At 38.7% G+C, this 23695-nt stretch overlaps 3 protein-coding genes across 11 annotated transcripts in view; 1 reads left to right on the top strand and 2 right to left on the bottom strand.

Moving 5' to 3' along the window:
* Positions 1-18615, top strand: part of sacs2 (sacsin molecular chaperone 2) — a 22493-nt gene extending 3878 nt beyond the window's left edge. For both annotated transcript variants that reach the window (XM_067603353.1, XM_067603354.1), the window contains 6 exons: positions 1268-1355; positions 2510-2621; positions 3427-3573; positions 3696-5127; positions 5656-5744; positions 5837-18615. In XM_067603353.1, coding sequence (XP_067459454.1) covers positions 1268-1355; positions 2510-2621; positions 3427-3573; positions 3696-5127; positions 5656-5744; positions 5837-16740 — 12772 coding nt within the window. In that variant the 3' untranslated portion in view covers positions 16741-18615. The remainder of the gene's footprint in view (positions 1-1267; positions 1356-2509; positions 2622-3426; positions 3574-3695; positions 5128-5655; positions 5745-5836) is intronic.
* Positions 1-19815, bottom strand: part of LOC137192568 (zinc finger protein 436) — a 26126-nt gene extending 6311 nt beyond the window's left edge. Inside the window, exon 1 of the mRNA XM_067603357.1 lies at positions 19627-19815. The gene's annotated coding sequence lies outside the window, so the exon portion shown is untranslated. The remainder of the gene's footprint in view (positions 1-19626) is intronic.
* A 1618-nt stretch (positions 19816-21433) lies between these two features.
* Positions 21434-23695, bottom strand: part of dip2a (disco-interacting protein 2 homolog A) — an 89475-nt gene continuing 87213 nt past the window's right edge. For all 8 annotated transcript variants that reach the window (XM_067603359.1, XM_067603358.1, XM_067603363.1 and 5 more), the window contains one exon: positions 21434-23512. In XM_067603359.1, the coding sequence (XP_067459460.1) occupies positions 23260-23512 (253 nt within the window). In that variant the 3' untranslated portion in view covers positions 21434-23259. The remainder of the gene's footprint in view (positions 23513-23695) is intronic.

Raw genomic sequence — 23695 nt, forward strand, 5'->3', positions numbered from 1 at the left:
ATGTAACATCAACCACTGGAGACTTACTGTAAAAGCTTTTTTTGCCATAGGGTCTAAGGATACACGGTGTTGTATTACTGAATGTTAAGTCCTGTAAGGCAAATTTGTGATCTGTGATAATGGGCTATACAAATCAAATAAAATTGACTTGACTTGACATAGCATTAAATCATTAGATTTAACACTGAAGTTTGGCAGTGTTAGTGCAGTGTTCACCTCCATTCAAAGAGACAAATGGGCAATGATAATTATCAGGGTTTAATGGAGTCATGCCCTAGTATGCTTCATATTAATAAATTATGTAATATATATCATATATATAAATAACAGAAGTTAATCAGAATCAGAATCTGTTTTATTAGCCAACATTGGAAGCATACAAAGAATGTGTCTCCAACAAGAACAAAAGTAAGGTAATAATAATGAGATAAACAAAGTAATATTAAAATTTAATTAAAAATGTAAAAGCTATTTACAGAATGAATAATAATAGTTGTGAAATGGAATATAAATGGGATATAAAACATGAAATATGAACTGCTATGGATAAAGAAATGAGTGTGACAAGAGCAAAACTTAAATGTAACGTGCAATAAATTATTCAATTATGTAACAGTGGAATTGTTAATATATAATATTCAACTACTGTAACAGAAATTTAAAGTGGGTTAAGATCCCCCTTATTTTCTCCATTTAATGTATTTTCCCGAGTGCTAATCAACTCAGTAAATGTTAAGGCCAAAATGATGTCCTATAATCATTTGTTAGTATTGTGATTTCATGTTGTTGTCATTACAACTGTGTGTGTCGAGCCTGTCTTATGAACACAACTCAATGAATCAAAAACACATATAATTAACTAAATATAATAATTCCACCATTTGTAACTAGTTGCCTTAACACTGTAAGATTAAGAATTCATATTCATACCGGTCATGTTTTATAAGTGGACATTAGGTGGAGCAAGAGTCTTTTTTTAATTCCTTGTGAAGGCAAAGTCACATAAAGTGTGACATACTTGTGAACATCCTGCCACAAGTATATATTTATTTAAGAAAGACCAACCAAGTCTTTCTTGACCAATAAGGAAATACTAGGTACTATCTAATTTATGCACAAGCTACATGTAAGTAAAATGTACTAGTTGAACATAAATCTGGTCCTTTGATTGGTTGTTCATACATTTGCCCTGTAATAATTAAAATTTTGACTCTAGTTTTCTCAATCTGTTATTCTGCTTTGTTTGTTGTTTGTTTGTTTTGTTCAGAGCTTCCTTCGGGGCAACAGCACCGCCCTTCATTGACTACCTGAAAGATGTTCTACGTCGATATCCAGATGGTGGACAGATTTTGAAGGTGAGTAAAATGCTCTTTTGTCAAATACTGTTTATAATAAATACTTTACATAACATTTCATATTTTAGTTGATACATGAATCCTAAAAACAGGTAATTTTATTACCTCTTAGAAGTTTCCTCTGTTAATTTGTTTTTCTTTGAGAGCTGTTTGTGTGTCAAAATGCCTTGTTTTTGGTTATGGTGAAAAAATCTTGCTTATAAATATTCTCTTTATAAATCCAGATATTGGCTTTGTGATATAGTGTCCTTAGTATTTTTATAAAGGCATTTGTGAAATAAATTATTTTGGTCATTTTCTGGGGCACTGAACTGGAGTTTCAAAACAGATAAGTGAAATCAGTGTACCTACCCCATCATGGGGTAATATATATATATATATATAGAGAGAGAGAGAGAGAGAGAGAGAGAGAGAGAGAGAGAGAGAGAGAGAGAGATTAATACATTAATATATAACATATTTTTCTAACCTTGAAAATATATAATTAGGTGCATATTCCATAGGCCTTTTTCATAACAGACATTTTAACTTGTCAGAGTAGGAAAAGCACACTAACGATGGCTTCATTCTAATCAACTGTCCCATCAAGTAATGACGGTGAGCCAGCATGCCAATACCAAAACAGCTGAATGGAATTTAGACTTCGATAATGATCTAAACCTGTGCTTTTCTTACTGTGACATGTCAAGATGTCTTCAGTGAAAATACCTACTGCTGTACCTTTACAAACAAGAAAATCATGCTTCATTTTAGTCATACATTGGTATTCTCTTGTATTTGACAATACGCTAAGTAACCCCATTTATGCCAATAGTATAGTCAAACTGCTGCCTCCAAAATTACCATACAATTGAATCAACACCTCTCTGATGCAAAACTGAACAACAACATAAAGCTAGGATTCATTGCAGAGCTTTTGTATTGGATTTCATTATATTTAGCTTCTGTACGTGTACTGAATAAACTGGTAACTACATGTATATTGTCTATCAATTTATCACTGTAATTTTAGTTTAAATAAAAGGCCAACTATAATCAATATTTGTAGCTCAGATTTGCAGCTTGGCGCAGTGGTACTACTGCAGATGAATGTAGGAATCCTTAAATGTGTTAGCTCTGGTCTGCAAATAGTTAAATTTTTCATTTGTCAACAGGAGCTGATTCAAAATGCAGATGATGCTCAAGCCACAGAAGTGGTTTTCATTCATGATGAGAGAAGCTATGGGACTGAGAGCCTTTGGACCGATGAACTGGGAAAATACCAAGGTATGCATGATGTTCAGAGAATATCGATGTTCTAGGGTTGTTATTAGCATCAGTCATTAAATGCACAGTACATCAATAAAATACAAATAGAGCAAATAGAGGGTGGCACAGACAGTGACTCAGTTTTTTAGCGTCCCAGCAAGAAGGTCCAGTGCTCAAATGTCCACTCTGGTCCCTTCTGTTTGGAGTTTGTATGTTCTGCTTTTTTGTGGGGGTTTCCTAAGCATAGTTGGCAGGGAGGGCATTTTGTAATGTTTTTTCTCATTGGAAAAAAAATCTTATTTTGTGATCTTGGCAATAACAGACTTTGTTTCCTGGCGACCCAACAGAAACTTGGTTCTCATGATCACTTGATAGGATGGCATTCAATTCTGATATGTTAATCATGCATATGTAGCAGATGTAAGGCAGTCTGCAAAGCTTATGTTACCGGTTCCATTTGACATGAACACTTATATATCTCTACATAACACTTTCCCAGGGACTGATAGACCCTAACATTACTATATTTTTGCTTAAGGGACTTAAGTGTACCTGTACAATACTGACACCTTACATCAGAGATAAAGCAATGTCTGACATAAATTGCCTCATGTCTGCTGATTATATGTTCACAACCTAAGAATCTTGAGCATTTTTATCTCGCTCAGTGTATGCTGGGATATGGGATATACCTCAAAATAAGCAAGAAGGTACAGAGAGAACATAGGGGGTGAATGAGCAACACATTGATGCATTTACCTAATTTCTTTGGTAAAAGTCTTGTTATTTAACCAGTCAGTCTTGTCTTCTTATTTTTGCAAAGGTCCTGCTCTCTATGCCTACAACAATGCAGCATTCACTGATGATGACTGGAAAGGAATTCAGACTTCAGGGAGGAGTGTCAAGCGCAATGACCCAAACAAAGTTGGGAGGTTTGGGATTGGCTTCAACTCTGTTTACCACATAACAGGTAAAACTATGCATAGTTGCCACACATATATTCCTAAAAGTCTCAGTACAATTCTTAGTGTTTAGCGAACATAGAATGCGTAGTTCAATAATGGGATAAACTCTGTTCCGCTCTATTCACAGATGTGCCAGGTATCTTTAGTTCAGGGCACCTTGGCTTGATGGACCCCCAAGAAAAAGTATTTGGGGAAAGAGAAGGAGGTTTTCTGTGGTCTTTAAAGGATGAAGAAGACCAAGAAGCTCTGATGAAAATGCATGATCAGTTCAAACCCTTTCAAGATATTCTTTCACATGTAAGCAGACAAGAGTGGTCAAAAGTCATCATGGAGGATCAGCACTTCAACGGGACGATTTTCAGATTCCCCTTGCGCAATGAGGCATCAGACATCTCAGATAATCTATATGACTCTGATAGGGTTGTTCAGCTTTTTGATAGCTTCATTGCAGATGCAGACTTAAGCCTCCTGTTCCTGAAACATGTGACCACCGTGTCCTTGATACACATTAGCGTAGATGGTTCCGTTAACATCAGACTTGAAGTGAAATCCTCAGTCCCCACAGATGTGATTTTGGAATCAGAAGACAATACAATCAGAGAGGGTTCGACAAGATTCAAACTAATAACCCTCAACTCAGAAGACCACAAAGAAACAAAGTGGCTTTTGACTACATGCACCATGAAAGAGGGAAATGTGGAAAAAATCGATTCACTTGCAAAAAAGCTGAGCTTTTTCCCTCAGGTTGACTTGGCATTCCCTTGTGGTGTGAAGAGAGACTGTAGTGAGAGTAGACTGAGCTGCTTTCTCCCCCTCCCAAACAATGAATCCAACAAGACAGGACTCCCAGTTTATGTCAATGCGTGCTTTGGTCTCACAGACAACAGAAGATACATCAAGTGGCAAGAAGAAGACCAGAAACATGACGAACATGCTGTGTGGAATGAATTGCTGATGAAGGAGGTGCTCCCACAGGCTTACCTCATGATCATTCAAGATGCTATCAAACTTGCCCGAGAAGGTATTCTTAAAGTCTCTTCTGTGTATGATCTGTGGCCCGATATTGCTCAGATACAGCACAAAGACAAATGGTATGTCATTGCTCTAGATGTTCTCCATCACTTATTTAGAGAAAACGTGGCTGTCCTCTCTCTTGCCGAAGATGAAAGAAAGTTTATCTCTCCATCTGAAGCTGTGTTCCCCTGTAATGGTCCAACGAGCCCTGACGTATTGGCTGCCATTAAAAGGACTGTGATTTCCTGTGGAGAAAATCTTGTCACTTTACCAGATAGTATTGCAAGCGCTATAAATGAGGCCTATCCACACCCCGAGACCCTAAGACATGTGACTCCAGCTTTCCTCAAGGACATTCTCCACAGGACTGGCATGCATAACCTCTCTAAAGAAGACAAACTCTGTCTTCTGGAATATATTTTGAGTGATGGAAAATACAGAGAGCTCCAGGGTCTTCTGCTGCTTCCACTCAGCGATGGCTCTTTCAGATCTTTCACAAACAGAGAGGAGGACACCGCTTTAATTGACAGCAATGAATTTCCAAGGTAAGGTTTTAATTTTTGGCTTCACACTCTACATATAAAAATATCTTACTGCTAGAAGTGAGCCCTTTGATGGAACATGAAGCCTAACTGATTGTCAACCATACACACTATTACTATATACTTGCTATTGACAAGATAGTAAGCAAAATACAGGCCAAACCATGTGGTTTATGCTCATTCTGTCCCATTAGTCCACTACAGACTATAAGCAACAGTAATGTCCGCTTCATAAATACATGATGACTAAATGGATAATGGCATTGATATTTTCTACTGATGTTGCTTTTGTAGCAAGTTCTAAAATGTTAAGTAACTAATGAAAGAGACCAACTAATAAACAAACTAACATTTGGCCAATTCTGAATGAAACCATTGTGTTTATAAACCAGTTTTGCAACTTTAACTATGCAAAAATAAATGTTGCAGGTGTGATGGTACCAGGGCAAAACACCCAAACACACAGATGCCACAGATGTGGCTCATGTTATTGTTTTACATGAACAATGAACAAACATATCTTCTGTGCAGATCCTTGCTGCCATGTTGCAAACACCTCTTCATCCCAGATGATCTCAGTCCAGCCTGCAGTGCCCACCTGAAACAACTGGCCAGAGAAAGTAAGAATGACATTTTGTAGAAAACAGTGTTTTAAAAGTTATTTGTATCTGTCGTCTGCATGTTTTTCATACTACATACATATATTTTACAGAAATATTCAAGGTAGTCAACATTGATGCAGACCAGGTGAAAGAATATACAAAGAGGTATTTGCCAGAGGACTGGAAGCCAACAAGGACGGGGGTTGTTACCTGGGACATCAGCAACAGTCAGCATCCACCTTTAGACTGGCTCCAACAATTCTGGAAATTTCTCAACACTCACTTCAAAGAGTTAAGTGGTTTCACTGGAATGCCATTAATACCAGTCAGTCCCCTGTCTGTCAGTCAGCCTGTATTACTAGCAAGAGTACAACAGAAAACCACCCTCATTTTTCAGAAAAGTAAACAGATTAGCTTGCCAGAACAAATAGCTCAGTTAGTAAACAAATTTGACGGCAAAGTGGTGAGAGGAAATGAGTGGCTCAAACACGAAGACCTAGACTCTTATGTGCTGTGCCCATCTCCAAGGAGTGTCATGAAAGTCCTGATGAATTTAGATTCTCAGCATCTCATCAGTGAACTCCAGAGTGCCAATCACAGAGCACGAGAAGAACTGAAAGATTATCTCTCTCGTCTGGATTCTCTCTCAGGCACTGAGAAGGATTTACTCTCAAAGTTGCCTCTGTTCCAAACCATGAAAGGATCGTATGTTGCAGCTCAATCAAAACAGGCTGTGCTTTTAGGTTCTGGTCTAACCATACCAAAAGAGCTCCCCATGCCTGATTCAGTTGTGCAGTGTGCTACTGAGGCTGATCGCAGACTATTACAGCTGCTCAAAGTTAATCTCTTGGATGCAGTTCAAGCAGCTAATCTCCTCGTTGACAGTGTTGAGAAGGGGGCTTGCAGCAAAGAGAACACTAAAAAAGTAATGACTTGGATTTTACAGCATGGTCATATGATTTTCTCTCAAAATCAGACCTTGAAACGCAGATGTAAGGACTTGAGTTTCATTGAAGTGAATGGAGAGATGAAAAAGACCTCAAGCTTTTTTGATCCAAGAAATCAAGCTTTCAAAGTCATTTTTGAGTCGGATCTCTTCCCCCCACCTTTATATGCCCAGACATCACAGATGCTTGAAAGCCTAACAGATCTTGGGTTGATAAATAAAGAAGTAGATGTGTCACCTGGGCACTTGTTGCATGCTGCCACACAGATTGACAAACTCCATGTTGACTCTCAAACCGAGGCTCTCAAAAGAGTTCAGGTGCTCTTGAAAATGCTGGATGCTAACGATCTACTGTTCAAGTTTTCTCATGAACAGCTCAATCGCCTCAAAATGCTAAAATGGATCCCTTGTGCTAAACCTGGTAATGACAATGATTGTTTCTTCTGCCCAGATGAAATGAGACACTCTATGTATGAGGATATTGTTGGGCATGTGATGCCTCTAGTGGGAAAGCTCAGTGACAGAATAAGCGATAAACTTGGTCTCAAATGCCTGCCCCCACCTGGAAAAGTGATTGAGAATTTATCAGCCTTGATATCAAAAGCACAGCAAATAGCCGATCCTGACACAAATGTGGATTTGAAAAGGAAGTTGCATTGCATTTACAAACACATGCAAGATCACATCTCTGTATTTGCTAAAGTGGTGAGCAAGGACAAATGCTGGCTGTGGAGCCACAACCAGTTTGTTGCGCCACAGGATTTGGTTCTAGACTACCCACGTGGTCTAGATCTGAGCTCTTACATTGGAAAGGTGCCAGAAGAATTTTTGCCTTACAAGAAGCTGCTCTGTGAGTTTGGCCTGAGAACATCACTTTCCGATCAAGAAATTGTTGGCATTCTTCATTTCATCAAGAAAACCATTGAGGGAAGGCAACAGCCATTGGCAAGTTCCTCTGAGATAAAAGTCTCAATAGAAATTCTTAACTGGCTGTCAAGAGAGAAGAAGACAGTTCAGGACGACATCCCAGTGCCAGTCATCATAGAGGGTGGCCAGTTTACCCTCAAACCACTGTCAGCAACAGTATTCTGTGACGTAAGCAGAAAAGGTTTGGAAGAGCTTCAGTACAGCCAGGAGGAAATCCATGTCATACATGAGGAAATACCAAGAGCGACAGCAGATTGGCTCAACATCCGACTCCTCAGTACCCACATCCTCGATCCAGAGTTAGTGGGAATTGAACAGTGTGGACAATCTGAACCAATAACAATGAGGATTAAAAACATTCTTAAAGAGTATGACGAAGAAAATGACATCTTCAAAGAGCTCATTCAAAATGCAGAGGATGCTGGAGCAGAGGCCTGTAAATTCTTAGTGGATTTTAGAGTGCACAAAGACACCCCTGAAAGTCTCATTGATCCTGGCATGGCACTCTGTCAGGGACCTTGTCTTTGGGCATTTAATAATAAGCAGTTCACAGCTGAGGATTGGGAAAATATTGTCAGAGTTGGTGCTGCCTCAAAGGAAAACAAGGTGGAAAAAATTGGAAAGTTTGGACTCGGATTCAATACTGTGTATCATGTGACAGATGTCCCATCCATCCTCAGTGGAAACAGACTTCTCATACTTGATCCAAATGTAACTCACCTTAAGAAGCACATCAAACACAAAACAAATCCTGGAATCAAGCTGGACCTCTCCCAACAGCGACATTTTCGTTGTTTCCCAGGTCAATTCGGGCCATATGAACGCATTTTTGATTGCAATTTCACCAAACAAAGTCCACCTCCACCCTATCAAGGCACTCTGATCAAACTACCTTTCCGAACTAAAGAAGAGGCTTCCAAGTCAGAGATCAGCACAAAGGTGTATCACAACGACAATATCATCACTTTTCAACAGCACTTAACTAACAACTCACAAACTCACCTGCTTTTTCTTAAGAACATCAACACATTATCTCTACAAAAGATCTCAAACAATGCATCAACTCCACCAAGAGATGAAGAAATGGAGACCCTCTTCACTGTCTCCAAAACCACCGTGAGTACAATGAGAATTCCCAATGAAACTTGTGTTTCAAAGCAGAGTCAAGCTGAGAAATTACTGATGAAACATGATGAAAAATGCAAAGGGATAATTGACTGCTGCACAGTTAACATTGTCCAAATAACCAGTCAGCAATCTGGTGTAAATGAAGTTCAGTCCTGGCTCCTGTACAACTGCTTTGGGACACATCAGTCTTTGAAAATATACCTTGATGAAAACAAGCAGACAAAGTTCTCTTTGCCCATCGGGGGGGTTGCTGTGCCTTTGCTAAATGATCCAGAGACTGGGAAATTGGCCACATTACACTCTGAACTTGTCGGACAGGCATTTTGCTTCCTTCCTCTTTCCATTTCCACAGGTCTCCCAGTCAATGTAAATGGAACATTTGCTGTGACAAGCAATCGAAAAGGTTTGTGGGAGAGTGGAGTGAAACTTGAGTGGAACAAAGCTCTTCTTCAAGATCCTGTAGTGACAGCATATGTTACTGCACTCTTGGCACTAAAGAAAATGTCTGAAAATGAGCAATTGGACAGTTACTGTTACCACAACTTTTGGCCCAATAGGGAGAAAGTGAGTGAAAATTTCAAACCTTTAGTTGACGCATTTTACTCCACCATTGCCCAACACTCTATTGCTCCAGAGCTCTTCAGCGATGGAAAACACTGGTGCTCAATGAACAATGCCATATTTTTGCATGAGAGCATTGAGGAGGATAAAAACATCAGCATGCTTGCAATGCAGGTTTCCCAAAAACATGTAAAAACACCGTACCATGTTGTTCCTCTTCCACTATGGTTGAGAAATAGCTTCAAACAAGCTGGCCTTGAAAAGGTTCTACAGAATAGAACATGGAACTGGGAGAAGTTTTATCAAGAAGCGGTGTTTAACAACCTTGCTACCATGGACCCTAAGAGTAGAGATACTCTTGTGCTGCATGCTATTGACCTTAATATTAAAGAAATTGACAATCTACTGGTCTCCCATCCATGCATCCCTACAACAGGCAGACGGCTCCAGTATATCAAGAAACTTGTGAATCCCTCAGGGAAAGTGGCCTGTCTTTTTGAACAAGAAGAGAGACGATTGCTTTGCGGTACCAAAAAGGACTTTTGCTCCCCCAAAAGGATTCAACGCTTATTGGAGCTTGGAATGGCAAGTGACGATCTCCCATTAGAGGACATCACCGAGAAAGCAGGCACAATCAACAAAACCTGGAGCACTGACAAAATGAAAGCATATGGGCATCTGAAATGCCTTCTTGAACTTATGAAGAATCACATGTACAAAAAAGATTCCCATCACTGGGAAACACTGAGGATGACAGAATTTCTGCCAGCATTTCCCCCCAGTGATACAAAAATGGAAAGACAGGTAATGCTTAGAAAGCCCACTGATGTTTTTAGTGACAAATGCTCCCTACTTGTCAACATGACACAACCTGTCCTGGATCATTTCAATCTGAAGATACATAACACTGATACACTCCTACAAATTTTGGGGGTTCATGACAGTCCAGGGCCTGAGATGGTGCTTCAGCAGCTGCAAGAAGCACATATGCAATCTCAATCCACTGACAAATCCATGCTTCACAAAATAGCCTATGAATGCTACAAGTTTCTGGATCAATGGCTCTGTGTTTCTGGAAATTCCACTTTCATTTCACAGAGAGCAAATTCATTCCCATTCATTCTTGTTGGCAATGCATTTGTAAATGTGAACCGTGTAGCTGAAAAAGAACAATTTGAAGCAAAACCCTATCTCCATGTACTTCCACCTGCCTTCACTGGTTTCAGGAATCTCTGGGAAAGTGTACGTCTTGAAAAAAACTTTACACTCACTCAGTATCTGACTGTGCTCCAGGAATTGCACATTAAACATGGAAACAAGCCCCTGCCAAAGAGTGATCTCACTATTTGCCTCACAATTCTGAACAGAGGCATATATGATGCAGGGGAGAAAACGAGTGACTGTCTCATACCCAATGAACAAGGTGTTTTACAATCTGCAAGCAAGCTTTTTTTTAATGACAGCCCATGGATGCCAATCAGTTCAGGCATCACATTATGCCATGAGAATATCCCACGTGTTATGGCCCTCCATTTTGGGATCAAAACAACCAGGCATCGTACTCTGCAAAACCATGTAGCTGAGAACATCTCACCATTTGCCTTTGAGTTTGAACAGCAGGAGCAACTAACTGTTCGAATTAAAAACATAATTTCAGCCTATCCTTCAAAGAAGGATATCCTTAAAGAGCTTATTCAAAATGCTGATGATGCAGAAGCAACAGAAATTCACTTTGTTTGGGACAAACGACAGCATGGCACCGAAAAAACATTTGGTGAGAAATGGAACGATTTGCAGGGTCCAGCACTGTGTGTGTTCAACAACAAAGTCTTTTCTGAGGCTGACCTGGATGGCATTCAACAGCTGGGAGAAGGAGGAAAGCACAACTCTCCAGGGAAGATAGGAAAATACGGAGTTGGATTCAACTCTGTTTACCATCTGACTGACTGCCCTTCAATCCTCACTGGAGATAAATTACTCTGCATTTCAGATCCCAATCAAAATTACATTGAACATCATTCAGGAAAATCATCTTCTGGAATTGGTTATAAACTAGATGGCACTTTCAAGGATATGTATATGGATGTCTACAAATCCTTTCTTCCAGACGAATTTACTCTTGAAAACGGCACTATGTTCAGATTACCTCTAAGGTTGGATACCATGGCAGACAGCTCTAAAATATCCCAACAGGGAGTCACTGAACGTGACATGAAAGAACTCTGCTCTGCCCTCGCTGAAGATCCCGAAGGACTAATTCTGTTTCTGAGAAACATCTGCAAAATACAAGTCCATGAAATCAATGAACATTCAGGGAAACTCAAAAGCATCTTTGTGGTTGAAAAGACTCTACCACAGACGAACAGAGAAAAAAGAGATGCTTTTGTGAAGCTTCTACAAAATGCTTTACAATCTGACAAACCAACAAACACACACACAGCCATTTATGGAACCATAATTTCCACCTCAGATAAAAAAGGAAGTAAATGGATCATTGCAGAACAGTTTGGCACATTCAAAGACAGTGGTGGAAGAGAAATAAAACTGTCAGACAAACTTCCCCAAGCTGCAATAGCAGCGTCTGTGAGGTCAAATATCAGTAACACTTTAAATCTAGCACCATCCAGTCCTTTTAATGGAGTAGCCTTTTGTTCACTTCCTCTGCCTGGGAAAACTGGACTGCCAGTGCACATCAATGGAAACTTTGAGGTAGATTCCGCCAGGAGAAGCCTTTGGAGAGAAGATGGCCAAAGTCTGAAATCTAACTGGAATGAATCTTTGAAACAGAAAGTCATAGCTCCACTGTATGCAGATCTCCTTCATTACATCAGCCGTAGCATTGCAGAAAAGAAAGTCTCTCCTGCGCGCATTGAGTCATTTTTCAGTAGCTCATACTTGTGTTTTTGGCCAACTGTGTCCAAAGATGTTGGTCAAGAGTGGCATGAAATGATACATGAGGTATACAGATCAATCAAAGAAAGAGGCCTTAATGTGATTCCAGTGTTGAGGAACTCAACACGTGTAATTGCAGAACGATTAATTAAAGAGTACTCTTTTGACTGGTGTGACATCAGAGAAACTGAATCAACTAAGGCACCTTACCTGACACACTCATTAGGTGATCAAATTAATTCCATTTTGGAAGACCTTGGAATGAAATTGGTTCCTTTTTCCATGCAAAAGATATGGACTGGTTTCAAAACTGCTGGCATTGAAGTGAAAGATGTGAGTCCTTCAACTGTGCAGACTTTTCTGAGAACAAAACCCCTCAATGACCCAACGCAAACACATGAGGGTTTACCCCTGCCCATAACTGCCACTCTGATCAGAGATCAAAAGCGATGCTCAAAGCTCTTGAATTTCTGCTTAAAAGATCTTGAACTGAAAAAGGTCACCAAGGACAATTCCAATTTACTTGATGGGCTTCCTCTTCTTCTCACAAGAGATAAAGTTTTGAGAGCATTTAACTCCAAATCTCCAAAGCAGATCTCAAGATATGACAATCTGTTCATTGACTACGAGGACCAATTTGCAGATTATGAAACTAACGAAGACCAGATGAAAGTTCTACTAAGATTCAACCTTGTCAACAATGTGACAGTTCCCAGTGCAGCCAACTATTTGAAACCTGTAATTCAGCGTCTTCTTCAAAACTGTGAAGTTGATCCCCACAGTGGTCTTCGTGTGCCAAACGAAGAAATGTCAAAGTGGCTTAAATCACTTTGGATGTTCCTCACAAGTCAGATTAAATCTGAACCATCTACTGATGATAAACAAAGTCTTACATTAAGTGCTGTGAGGCAGCTCTTCAATGACTGCTGTATTTTACCTGTTGTGTGTCCAAGGTTAAACAACAAGCACTTGCTGCAAACAATGAAACACATGCCAAGCGTGATTCAGGTTGCCTCAGAAAAGGACATATCAGGCATCCTGTTTAAACTTGGTTTTATGAAGCTTGACGGTGCATTCTTCATTGACATGGACCGACAGACACGTTCACTTCTATACCCTGAACTTATGGATGTGAATGATAAATATTCTGTGTTGGACCAAGTTTTCAACATTAACCACTCAGAGTTTTCCCAGCTTTCCACTGAAGAGATGAAAGAGCTTCAGAACTTCCTGCAGTCTGGAGTATCCAAAACCAAAGACATTCAAGAGTATCAAAGGAAGCTCAAATCCTTGCCATTATTTGAAACAATACATGGTGAGCGAGTGAGGATTGATGGACCTAAAGGGGTATTTATCCTCAACATGAGTACACCTTCAATGGATAGATTTCCAGACTTGTTCACCCTGCCTGACAGTGACAGCATTTTTCTCAAATACAATCCTTTGAACAACAGTGCATCAGAAACATTGAAAATCCAAATCCTGACTGACCTGGAGTATTTCATGCAGTTCATTCTGCCCACTGTACACAATCTCACAGAGAGACAGAAGCTTCATTGCTTCATACTGTTAGTGTCACTACAACATGATTTCAATTATCATCAACATAAGGACAAAATCATCTCCTCAATGAAGACGGTGAAATTGATCCGCAACTCTCAGGGCACATTGGAGATGGCATCATACTACTTCGATGAGAGTGTTGTGTTGTACAAGGCAATGTTGTCACAAGAAAGATTTGTGCCCGAGAGATTTTGGACTGAGGTGTGTGAAAAAAGTCCGCAAACAACACAACCAAAAGAGTTACTCAGAGAACTTGGACTGAAGCATGTTGTGACAAAAGACGACATAATAAAATTTGCACATCAGTTAGAAGTAGAAGCAAAAGGAAACAGTCCACTTGACAAGTTGAAACATAAATCATCATTACTTTTCAAAACAGCCTTGAATATTGCAAGTAATGACAAAAACAAAGAGGAAAATTTGCTGGAGACCATAGCCGACATCAAGTTCATTTTTCCTGTGAAAATCAAAAATGAATTGTGCAAATATCACCAACCATTCGCCACTGAGACAACTGCTGTTAAAATCAGAGGCTCTTTGATGGAAAGCGATCCTAAGCATCAAGAATTGATTTGGTCTGTAATGGCAATTATCCATGTGCCAGTTTATAAGTCAGAGAAAGTTCTGAAAAAAATGAAAAATGCAGGAGCTCTTGAACAACCACCTCCACAGTGTGTAACCAGAAACATAAGCAACATCTGTCAGTCACCTTGTGATAGTGAGAACTTGATCAAAACCCGTGCAGATGTGTTTCGAAGTTCTTACGCCTACTTGCAAACAAATGGGTTTCAAAGCCAACCACTGGATGGTCTCCCAGTTGTGCTGGTTGAAAAAGACACAAAACTTGTGAGGACTGATAATACATCTCTTTCACTGCCCCATGACCTTGAGTTCAGACCCTACTTGTACAGAATTCCTCCAAAGGATGTCATGTTTGCAGATTTCTTCAAGAAAATTGGTGTAAAGGAGGAACCTACTGCAGAGCAGTACTGTAATGTTCTGGCAGCAGTTTATGCTGATTCCTGTTCTAAACCACAACTAAACCCAAACCAACAGATAACTGTTAAACGAGCTGTTAAGCAGTTGTTTGATTTAATTAAAACTCATGGAAGCCAGTCCCTTGTTGATGTGAAGACTCTATATCTTCCTGCAGTAAATGGTAAATTAAACCCATCATGCACACTCTACTACAATGACACAACATTTGAGACTAAAAGGTTAGAAGAAGCACTGAAGGATGAGTTCCTGTTGCTTCAGAAACTCAGTGAATGTCATTTGGGTATAGACACTTATGAACATCATCGATTGCTGCAACTGCTGCCTCCAAAATTTCAGCCTAAAATGCTGTCTAAGTTCACTGAGGAGAAAATCGTGGAATCACACATGCAGCTTTGTGAGCAAACTAACTGTGAATTTAGTGGATTTTTTGATCAACATCTGTCTTCAAGAGCATTTCGTCATGGACTAGTCTGTCTTATTAGAGAGCAGTCTCAGGGAAAAATAACACAAGAAGTTGCCACTGAAATGTGTGAAAAGACTTTTGGCAGTATTCAGATTATCTGCTGCGAAAGCTTAGAAACAGAGCTTTGGCTGGAGAAACAGCCACTAAAAAATACTGCTGCTGAAACTGACGTTTACGCCAAACAAGGGCAAACAGGTTGCACCTTTTACCTAAAACACAATGAGGAAACAGCTTTTAAGGTGATAAATGAAGTTAACATGATATTGACGAAGGTGATTAATGCTCTTTTAGGCCACAGAATTGAGGCATGTCACCTTCCAGTCCTTGGACAACTTCTCATGTGTGACAATCTGCAAGATGTTCAGAAAACTCTGGCTAAGAATGGGATCCATGACAGTGCTGAAACAGAAACCTCCCCTCTCAATTCTCCTGCCCCTGGGACAAATATTCCAGAAGAATGGCATGATTCCTTAGACATGAACATCCTCAATAACTTTGAAGAGGGGGAATATGTTGGCTATATGTTGACTGACAACAAGTATATTTATGCAGTTATTGTTGAAGAACTGCCTGGGTATTCTAGACAATATTCACGGAGATACAAAATAGAAATTGGAGAAGATGAGCCAATTGAAGTCAGTTGTTTGGATCTATATCAGTTTAAATGTGAAAAGAAGCCTAAACCTGCTGAAACTTCTTGCATGGAGCTGGTGCTACTAGCAGGAGCTGTGCCAAATTCTTCCCAACCGTCATCTACAAGATCCTCACCAACATCTGTTGAAGAGGCTAAAAGGGAAATTGACAAATGTTTGGCAGAGATCTGGACTCTTCCTGAGGAGGAGAAGCATAAAGCTATCAGACGACTGTATCTTAGATGGCATCCTGACAAAAACCTTGACTGCCAATCGCTCGCCAATGAGGCATTCAAATACTTGCAGAATCAAATTGATGAGCTCAGCAAAGGCAAAGGCAAAACTTCTGGCTCATCCTGTCCAGGGGGAAGATCAAATTTCAGAGACTTCTACCAGCAATGGAATCAAGAGGCCAGGTATCACAGAGGTGGTCGAGAGCGATTCTTCAGGGGCAACCGTTCCTACAACTTTTGGACCCATCATGAAAACGTCCCGAGGCCAAACAGAGAGGAGGCCCAGCGCTGGTGTACACAGGCTCGCTGTGATCTAAATGCAGCTTACAAAGACACTGGAGGGGGGAGCACAGAGTGGTGTCTATTCAAAGTCCATCAAGCTGTGGAAAAGTCTCTCAAAGCTGCACAGTATAAAAGACATGGTAACCCCAGCAGCAGCTCCATCTCAGCCATTGCTTTAGAGGTTTCCCTCTACAACCCTCAAATGAGAGATCTGCCTCAAATTGTGGACAATCTGAAGACGTTGGGAGTGGACGCCAAAAAGACTCAATATCCCAACTGTCATCCATTCCCCCACATTCCAAATGGACAGTTCAAAGCAGAAAATGAATTGCAAGCAGTGGAAAAGGCATCTGAGCTTCTCAGTAGAGTAGAAGCATATGTGAATTAGGGAGTCAAGGCAAACACAAGTCATGTTGTTGTCAATATTTTTATACCTATTAAAAATGCTAGCCATTATGTGTATGGTACTGAAAATGCAAATATTTTTTTGTTATGTTGTGAGCATGTATAACCTACTACCAAGGGCCAATTTTATCACTTTATAACTTTGTTATGAAAATGCAAATAGCGAATTTTTTTTGCAATGTTTTGAGCATTTATACCTAATTACTGAGGCCAATCTTTTTACTGTATAACTTTGTTATGAAAATGCAAATATCAAAGATTTTTTTGCAATGTTGTGAGCATGTATAACTAATTACTGAGGCCAATCTTATCAATATAAAACTTTGCTATAAAAATGTAAATATCAAGGATTTTTTTGCAATGTTGTATCTACAACTTAGTACCTAGGGCCAATCTTATCACTGTATAACTTTGTTATGAAAATGCAAATATCAAAGATTTTTTTGCAATGTTGTGAATATGTATAACTAATTACTGAGGGCCAATTTTATCACTGCATAACTTTGCAATGAAAATGTAAACATCAAGGATTTTTTTCAATGTTTTTACAATATAATTATGATTTTTTTATAGTTTATATAAGTACTTAAGTGTTAAATCTTCTATATTTACCTACTTTTATAACACCTCACTGAGGATCAATACAACCACTGTAAGACTTTTTTGTAATGTTGTGAGCATGTATAACTTACTACTAAGGGCCAATTTTATCCCTTTTAACTTTGTTATGAAAATGCAAATAGCGATTTTTTTTTGCAACGTTTTGAGCATTTATACCTAATTACTGAGGCCAATCTTATTACTGTATAACTTTGTTATGAAAATTCAAATATCAAAGATTTTTTTGCAATGTTGTGAGCATGTATAACTAATTACTGAGGGCCAATTTTATCACTGCATAACTTTGCAATGGAAATGTAAACATCAAGGATTTTTTGCAATGTTTTTACAATATAATAACTGATTTTTTTTATAGTTTATATAAGTACTTAAGTGTTAAATCTTCTATATTTACCTACTTTTATAACACCTCACTGAGGATCAATACAACCACTGTAAGACTTTTTTGTTGTGTTGTGAGCATGTATAACTTACTACTAAGGGCCAATTTTATCCCTTTTAACTTTGTTATGAAAATGCAAATAGCGATTTTTTTTGCAATGTTTTGAGCATTTATACCTAATTACTGAGGCCAATCTTATTACTGTATAACTTTGTTATGAAAATGCAAATATCAAAGATTTTTTTGCAATGTTTTGAGCATTTATACCTAATTACTGAGGCCAATCTTATTACTGTATAACTTTGTTATGAAAATGCAAATATCAAAGATTTTTATGCAATGTTGTGAGCATGTATAACTAATTACTGAGGCCAATCTTATCAATATAAAACTTTGTTATGAAAATGTAAATATCAAGGATTTTTTTGCAATGTTGTATCTACAACTTAGTACCTAGGGCTAATCTTATCACTGTATTTACTTTGTTATGAAAATGCAAATATCAAAGATTTTTTGCAATGTTGTGAGCATGTATAACTAATTACTGAGGGCCAATTTTATCACTGCATAACTTTGCAATGAAAATGTAAACATCAAGGATTTTTTGCAATGTTTTTACAATATAATAACTATGATTTTTTATAGTTTATATAAGTACTTAAGTGTTAAATCTTCTATATTTACCTACTTTTATAACACCTCACTGAGGATCAATACAACCACTGTAAGACTTTGTTATGAAAATGAAAATGTAGAATAATTTTGTGGAACTTTGTCACCATTACTTATTTTTGTTAGTTTCATCGCCTCTTACCTTTTGAAAAAAAAAAGAAATTCAATAAAAGGTAAAACTAATTCTGGTTTCATATTTTTACATATTTTAGTGAGCTTGGAATTACTTTGTTGTTTGTCTTTTTCACAATGATGGAATGTCTTCAAGACTTCTTGAAAGTGATGTAGTTTGATCAGTGAGGCCATAGACACAACATGAGTGTGTATTTAGAATAATCATGTTATTGATCAACATGACTGTCTTTTCAGTTGGTTGTAGTACAGCCTCAGCCATTGGAAATAAACCTGAAGTCTCATGGTAAGCTATATATTTCAGCAGGCCTCCTATTTTCTGCACCAATTCTAGGTTTGCAAGTTTTTACGTGTCTTAACTTTATACAAAAGTTATTCGGATTGTATCATACTGATCATGACTTTTTGTTCAGTCTAGGTTGCAACCCATCACCACTACATTAAATCTTCGGGCTTTACAAAAGTAAAATAAATCTTTCCATAAGACATGTGTTACTTAGTTGCCAACAAAATGCCATACAGTATACACTCACCAGCCACTTCATCAGGTACACCTGTGCAATCTAATGCAATACAGTACAACAGCTCTGCCATAAATTTTACATTTACGAAGCTTATACATTTTCAATTTTTGTTGACATTGTCAGAACAGTGATAATTCTACTTTATGTTTATTACTGAGGTCATAGTGGGTGGTAGTGGTGTACTGGGGTGCATTATATTGAATGGTGTTCCTAATATTTTGTCCACTCCATTAACATACATGAAATAAATATTAGGAACACTTTTGGCACAGGTGTACCTAATGAAGTGGCAGTCTTTTGTTTACTCATAAATGATTTTGATCTCACTTTTTTGTGTATGTAGAAATAGTACAATAGTATAGTTCCTGATGCTCAAATTTCAGAAGACAGCATACAACTAGGTGAACAGATAGGAGTTTCACAAATCTGGGCATATTTGTTCAATTTAACTGTTTTCTCTTAAATTAACATATTAAAATCCAACCCACAAGAAAAGAGAATAGCATAGCATCATGCTACATGTAGCACAAACACTTACCCTGACTTCCCCACAATTTCAAATTTTCTGTTCAGTCATGGCAGCATCATGTCCTCTCTTCGCTTCTGCAGCTCAGTAACAGACAGGTGTTTAACTAACGTGTTTTCAGAAGTCCTCTTTTTCTTTAGCTAAGCCCACAAGCTTCACTGTCCTCTTACCTAGCTACAGGTCAATAATGGCGCCTGAATTTGAAAAAAAACCTGCTGCACAGTTGTCCGGTACACGATATTCCTTTCCTAGGACGGCGAAGTTATGACCCGCCCTACTCCGCCTCTGATTGGCTTACCCTGATATTCTTACCTTAATTCTAACAATATAACCAATCTCACACCTAATACCTGAACCTAACCAATCTACCCTACGAAGGCAAAGGGTACTAGCCAATGAGAGGCAGAGTAGGGCGGCTTATGACTTCGATGTCCTAGGAAAAAAACATTTGGGGTCCCTCACCAGTCAGAATCGAGAATATAAAACTTTTTTTTTTTCAAAATGTTTTTTATGCAGTTTCCAGTCGGTACATTTTAAAGCAGAATCCATAACTGCAGCACAGCGCTCTTAAGCTTGAAACCCCCCCCCCCCCATACAAATAAACGAACATGCAGAAGCTCCTCGAACCCTATAACACATATTGACAAAACACACATTATATGGTGTGAAAAGTGAGGGTATACATTTAATATAAAGATTTTGTTTAAACGTTTATCCTTATCCATATTCAGCGGTGGAAATAGTACATTTACTCAAGTACTGTGCTTAAGTACAATTCTGAGGTACTTGTACTTTACTTGAGTATTTCCATGTTATGCTACTTTATACTTCCACTCCACAACATTTCAGAGGGAAATATTGTACTTTCTACTCCACTACATTTATTTGACAGTTTTGGTTACTTTTCTGATGAAGATTTGGCACAATGGATGATATTACAAGCTTTTAAAATACAACACATTGTTAAAGATGAAACCAGTGGTTTCCAACCTTTTTGGTTTTTGACGTCTTACAAAAAGCAGTGTAGTCAGGGTCACATTTCACATGTCTATGAGTTGTTAACAGCTTCACCAAATAGTGATTTCTCCTTCTAAACTTCTCACATGGTTTCATTTCAATAAATGTTCATATGATCCAATATTTCACCAAAAATCAAAGATCAGAGAAAAAGTCCAAAAACTGTAAACAGATTCGTGTATCAGAGCTTTGCTTTTTCTTCTTTCCTCTCCCATTAATCATCACGCAATCCCTCAGATTTATCAGGTGGCCCTTTGGAGGGGCCTGACCCCTAGGTTGGGAACAACTGGACTAAACTAGCTAACTGTATATAAAGTAGTTGAAACAAGCTCCACCTCCAGCAGCTACAACAGTAACATGCTGCTTACACACTGATGCTTCAGTATTAATAATCTAATGATGCCATACATAATAATATATCATTCAGAGGGACCAAACCACTACTTTTACTGCAATACTTTAACTACATTTAGCTGCTAATACTTATGTACTTTTACTTAAGTAGGATTTTTCATGCAGGACTTTTACTTGTAATGGAGTATTTTTACATTGCTGTATTGGTACTTTTACTACCAGATCTGAATATTTCTTCCACCATTGTTCATATTGGTACATGGAGACATCATGTAATTCTAGCTCTGCCCACCTTCAACCTGAGCAGAGGTTTAATCAGCCATTTAAATATCTGTTTACTGGGGTGTCAGAGTGACGCATTTAAAAAAAAAAGGGTTACTTGAGAAAATGTTTGACCTAACTTAAAATATTCTTATTGGACATGTTAAGCTGCCAGTGAAGACAAACATTTCCAGTTAAAAGCACTTTTTTATTCATTAAGAAATCATGTTATGAAAATAATGACAACTAACCGTATATCAGACAAATGTATCTTTCCATATGTTAACAACAAAAGTTTGCTCCGGAGGATGTGACATCTCAGCAGTCACCGTCTTCTCCTTGTGCTCGGAGTGTGCTTTTCTCACTCTGGCCTGTTCCCACTGTTCATTCATACTATAAAAAAATGTTAACAAGGCTTTTCATGTCTTTTTCCCCAATGTCCACACATGAGAATCCATTTCAAATTTTTTGTCTGTGAAGGAGAAGTTCACATATTTACCAGATTCAGTCTTTGTTTTATGCTTCCTGCCGTCTCCTCCATCTATTAATAATTTACACAAAACCTGTACATACTTACAGCAGGCTGGAGGCCTGTTTCTGAAGGGATATGCACATAGAAAAAAAGAAGCAACATACAGTGAAGTGAATCTTTACAAAGTCAATGTGATAAGATGGGAGGTTGTGGTGTTATGAGCATATTAGACACTTGCCTCATACAGTACATGCAGCTCTACTCTCATTCAACCTTATGGCACTCAAAATGAGGCTAAGACATTCTGCATCAAACCCACAGCGACTACTATTGTTTCCAGTCTTTTGCTATAAAACACACATTCAACACAATTAACATTGGGGACAGACAATATTAAAAACATTTATGGAGTAAATGTGTGTTTGTAATGGCTGATGTTAGGATCAAGTATATTCATGTTTGCTAAAAAGATGAAAGACTTTGGGTGCAATAAGAGCAGGATTTATATCAGGCCTAACCTCCTTCTGCATATTCCCTCCCTATCCAACAGCTGATAAACTTCACAAAATTAAGTTAAACAGGAGCTAGGATAGGAACAGGCGTCTGAAAAAACACTTAAGGCTTAATTCATATCATTTGGCACATTGCTTACGGTAAGCAACGATTATATTCCTCGCCATCTCATGACTTTGAATGATCGGCACTTACTGTCTGCAGTCATTCAAAGCAACATCGTCCACGTCACTCATATTGCATTTTGTTCAGATAAAATAACTACAGTATATTACACATTTTTAGATTTAGAAAAGAACAAGATTGAGTCGAACCACAACATTGTTTATAAGCGTTTTGTTACTGACACTACAAACTGAAGCACTAGTGCTGGAATGAGCAACAAATGACAGACTGCCGCCCCTCCCTCCAACGCCACTGCTGAGTCCTCTTTTGTTAAAGCAATAACATGATCTAAACTGAGCTGGAACACAAAAAAAAAAAAAAAAAAAAAATCAGGGTTCACCTTTCGGGTGCAGCCGAGTTGTTCCCACTGATGTAACAACAATCTTTGTGGGATAAACTTTATGAAAAGCATACGATCTCTAATGCCCCCAGGAGGCTCTGTGAACACAAGTCAGGGTTTGGGTACTGGCAAACACAACTAACATTCATAATTTTGGAGATTGACAAAGAAAATCATGTTAATTACACAGTGTAGTATTATATTTTAACTACCTTCTGTACTGCTATGGGGTGTCCTGGTTTTAAGGAGTCAAATCTTCTGTCATACATACAAAACTCACTCCAACAAAACCAAAACGCTCTTAAAAAGATTATTTGTTGAGGCAGGAAATCACAGGGAGAAACAGACATGAGGTTTATGTCAATCATATCTCCATTTTGCTGAGAAGTTTTGCAGTTTTCACGTCTCATTGAGCTGCAAGAAGCGGGCAGCTCGCTCTCTTGACTCTGGCTCTGAGCTTCGTATCTACTGTCCTGCTGCTTGATAAGCCACATGGAGGGGTGAACCTCCTGTAGCTGGGTCCTCACATGTTGTAAGCCACGTATATGGGGTCCAGTTGGTCTGCCAAGAATCCATCTCTCAGGTGCATGCGCTGCTTCTCCCCTCGGGAGTTGATAGGGATGACGCCGGGGTCGACCACCACCACCACACCTACAATGAGGTAGTGCTCCTCCAGGACAACATTGGTGACCAGGGCCACCAGGTCCAGGGCCTCCTGCTCTGATCCCTCAAGCTCCACCACCACCACCAGCAGGTTGGTCCAAGTGAACACCGCACTGGAGAGACGAGGAGGTGGCGGATGCGTTGAGGGAATAAAGGCAGATGGACAGAAGAAAAGGGAAAAGCAGAAAAGAGGGGATGAGAGAAATGACATGTAGAACAGTTAATAGTCAAAATTCATGTTGCTCAACTATAGTTTGACCTTTGCAATGAATAAACTTCTGACCACATAAGGGTGT

This window comes from Thunnus thynnus, chromosome 11, assembly GCF_963924715.1.
Source record: "Thunnus thynnus chromosome 11, fThuThy2.1, whole genome shotgun sequence".
Lineage (NCBI taxonomy): Eukaryota > Metazoa > Chordata > Actinopteri > Scombriformes > Scombridae > Thunnus > Thunnus thynnus.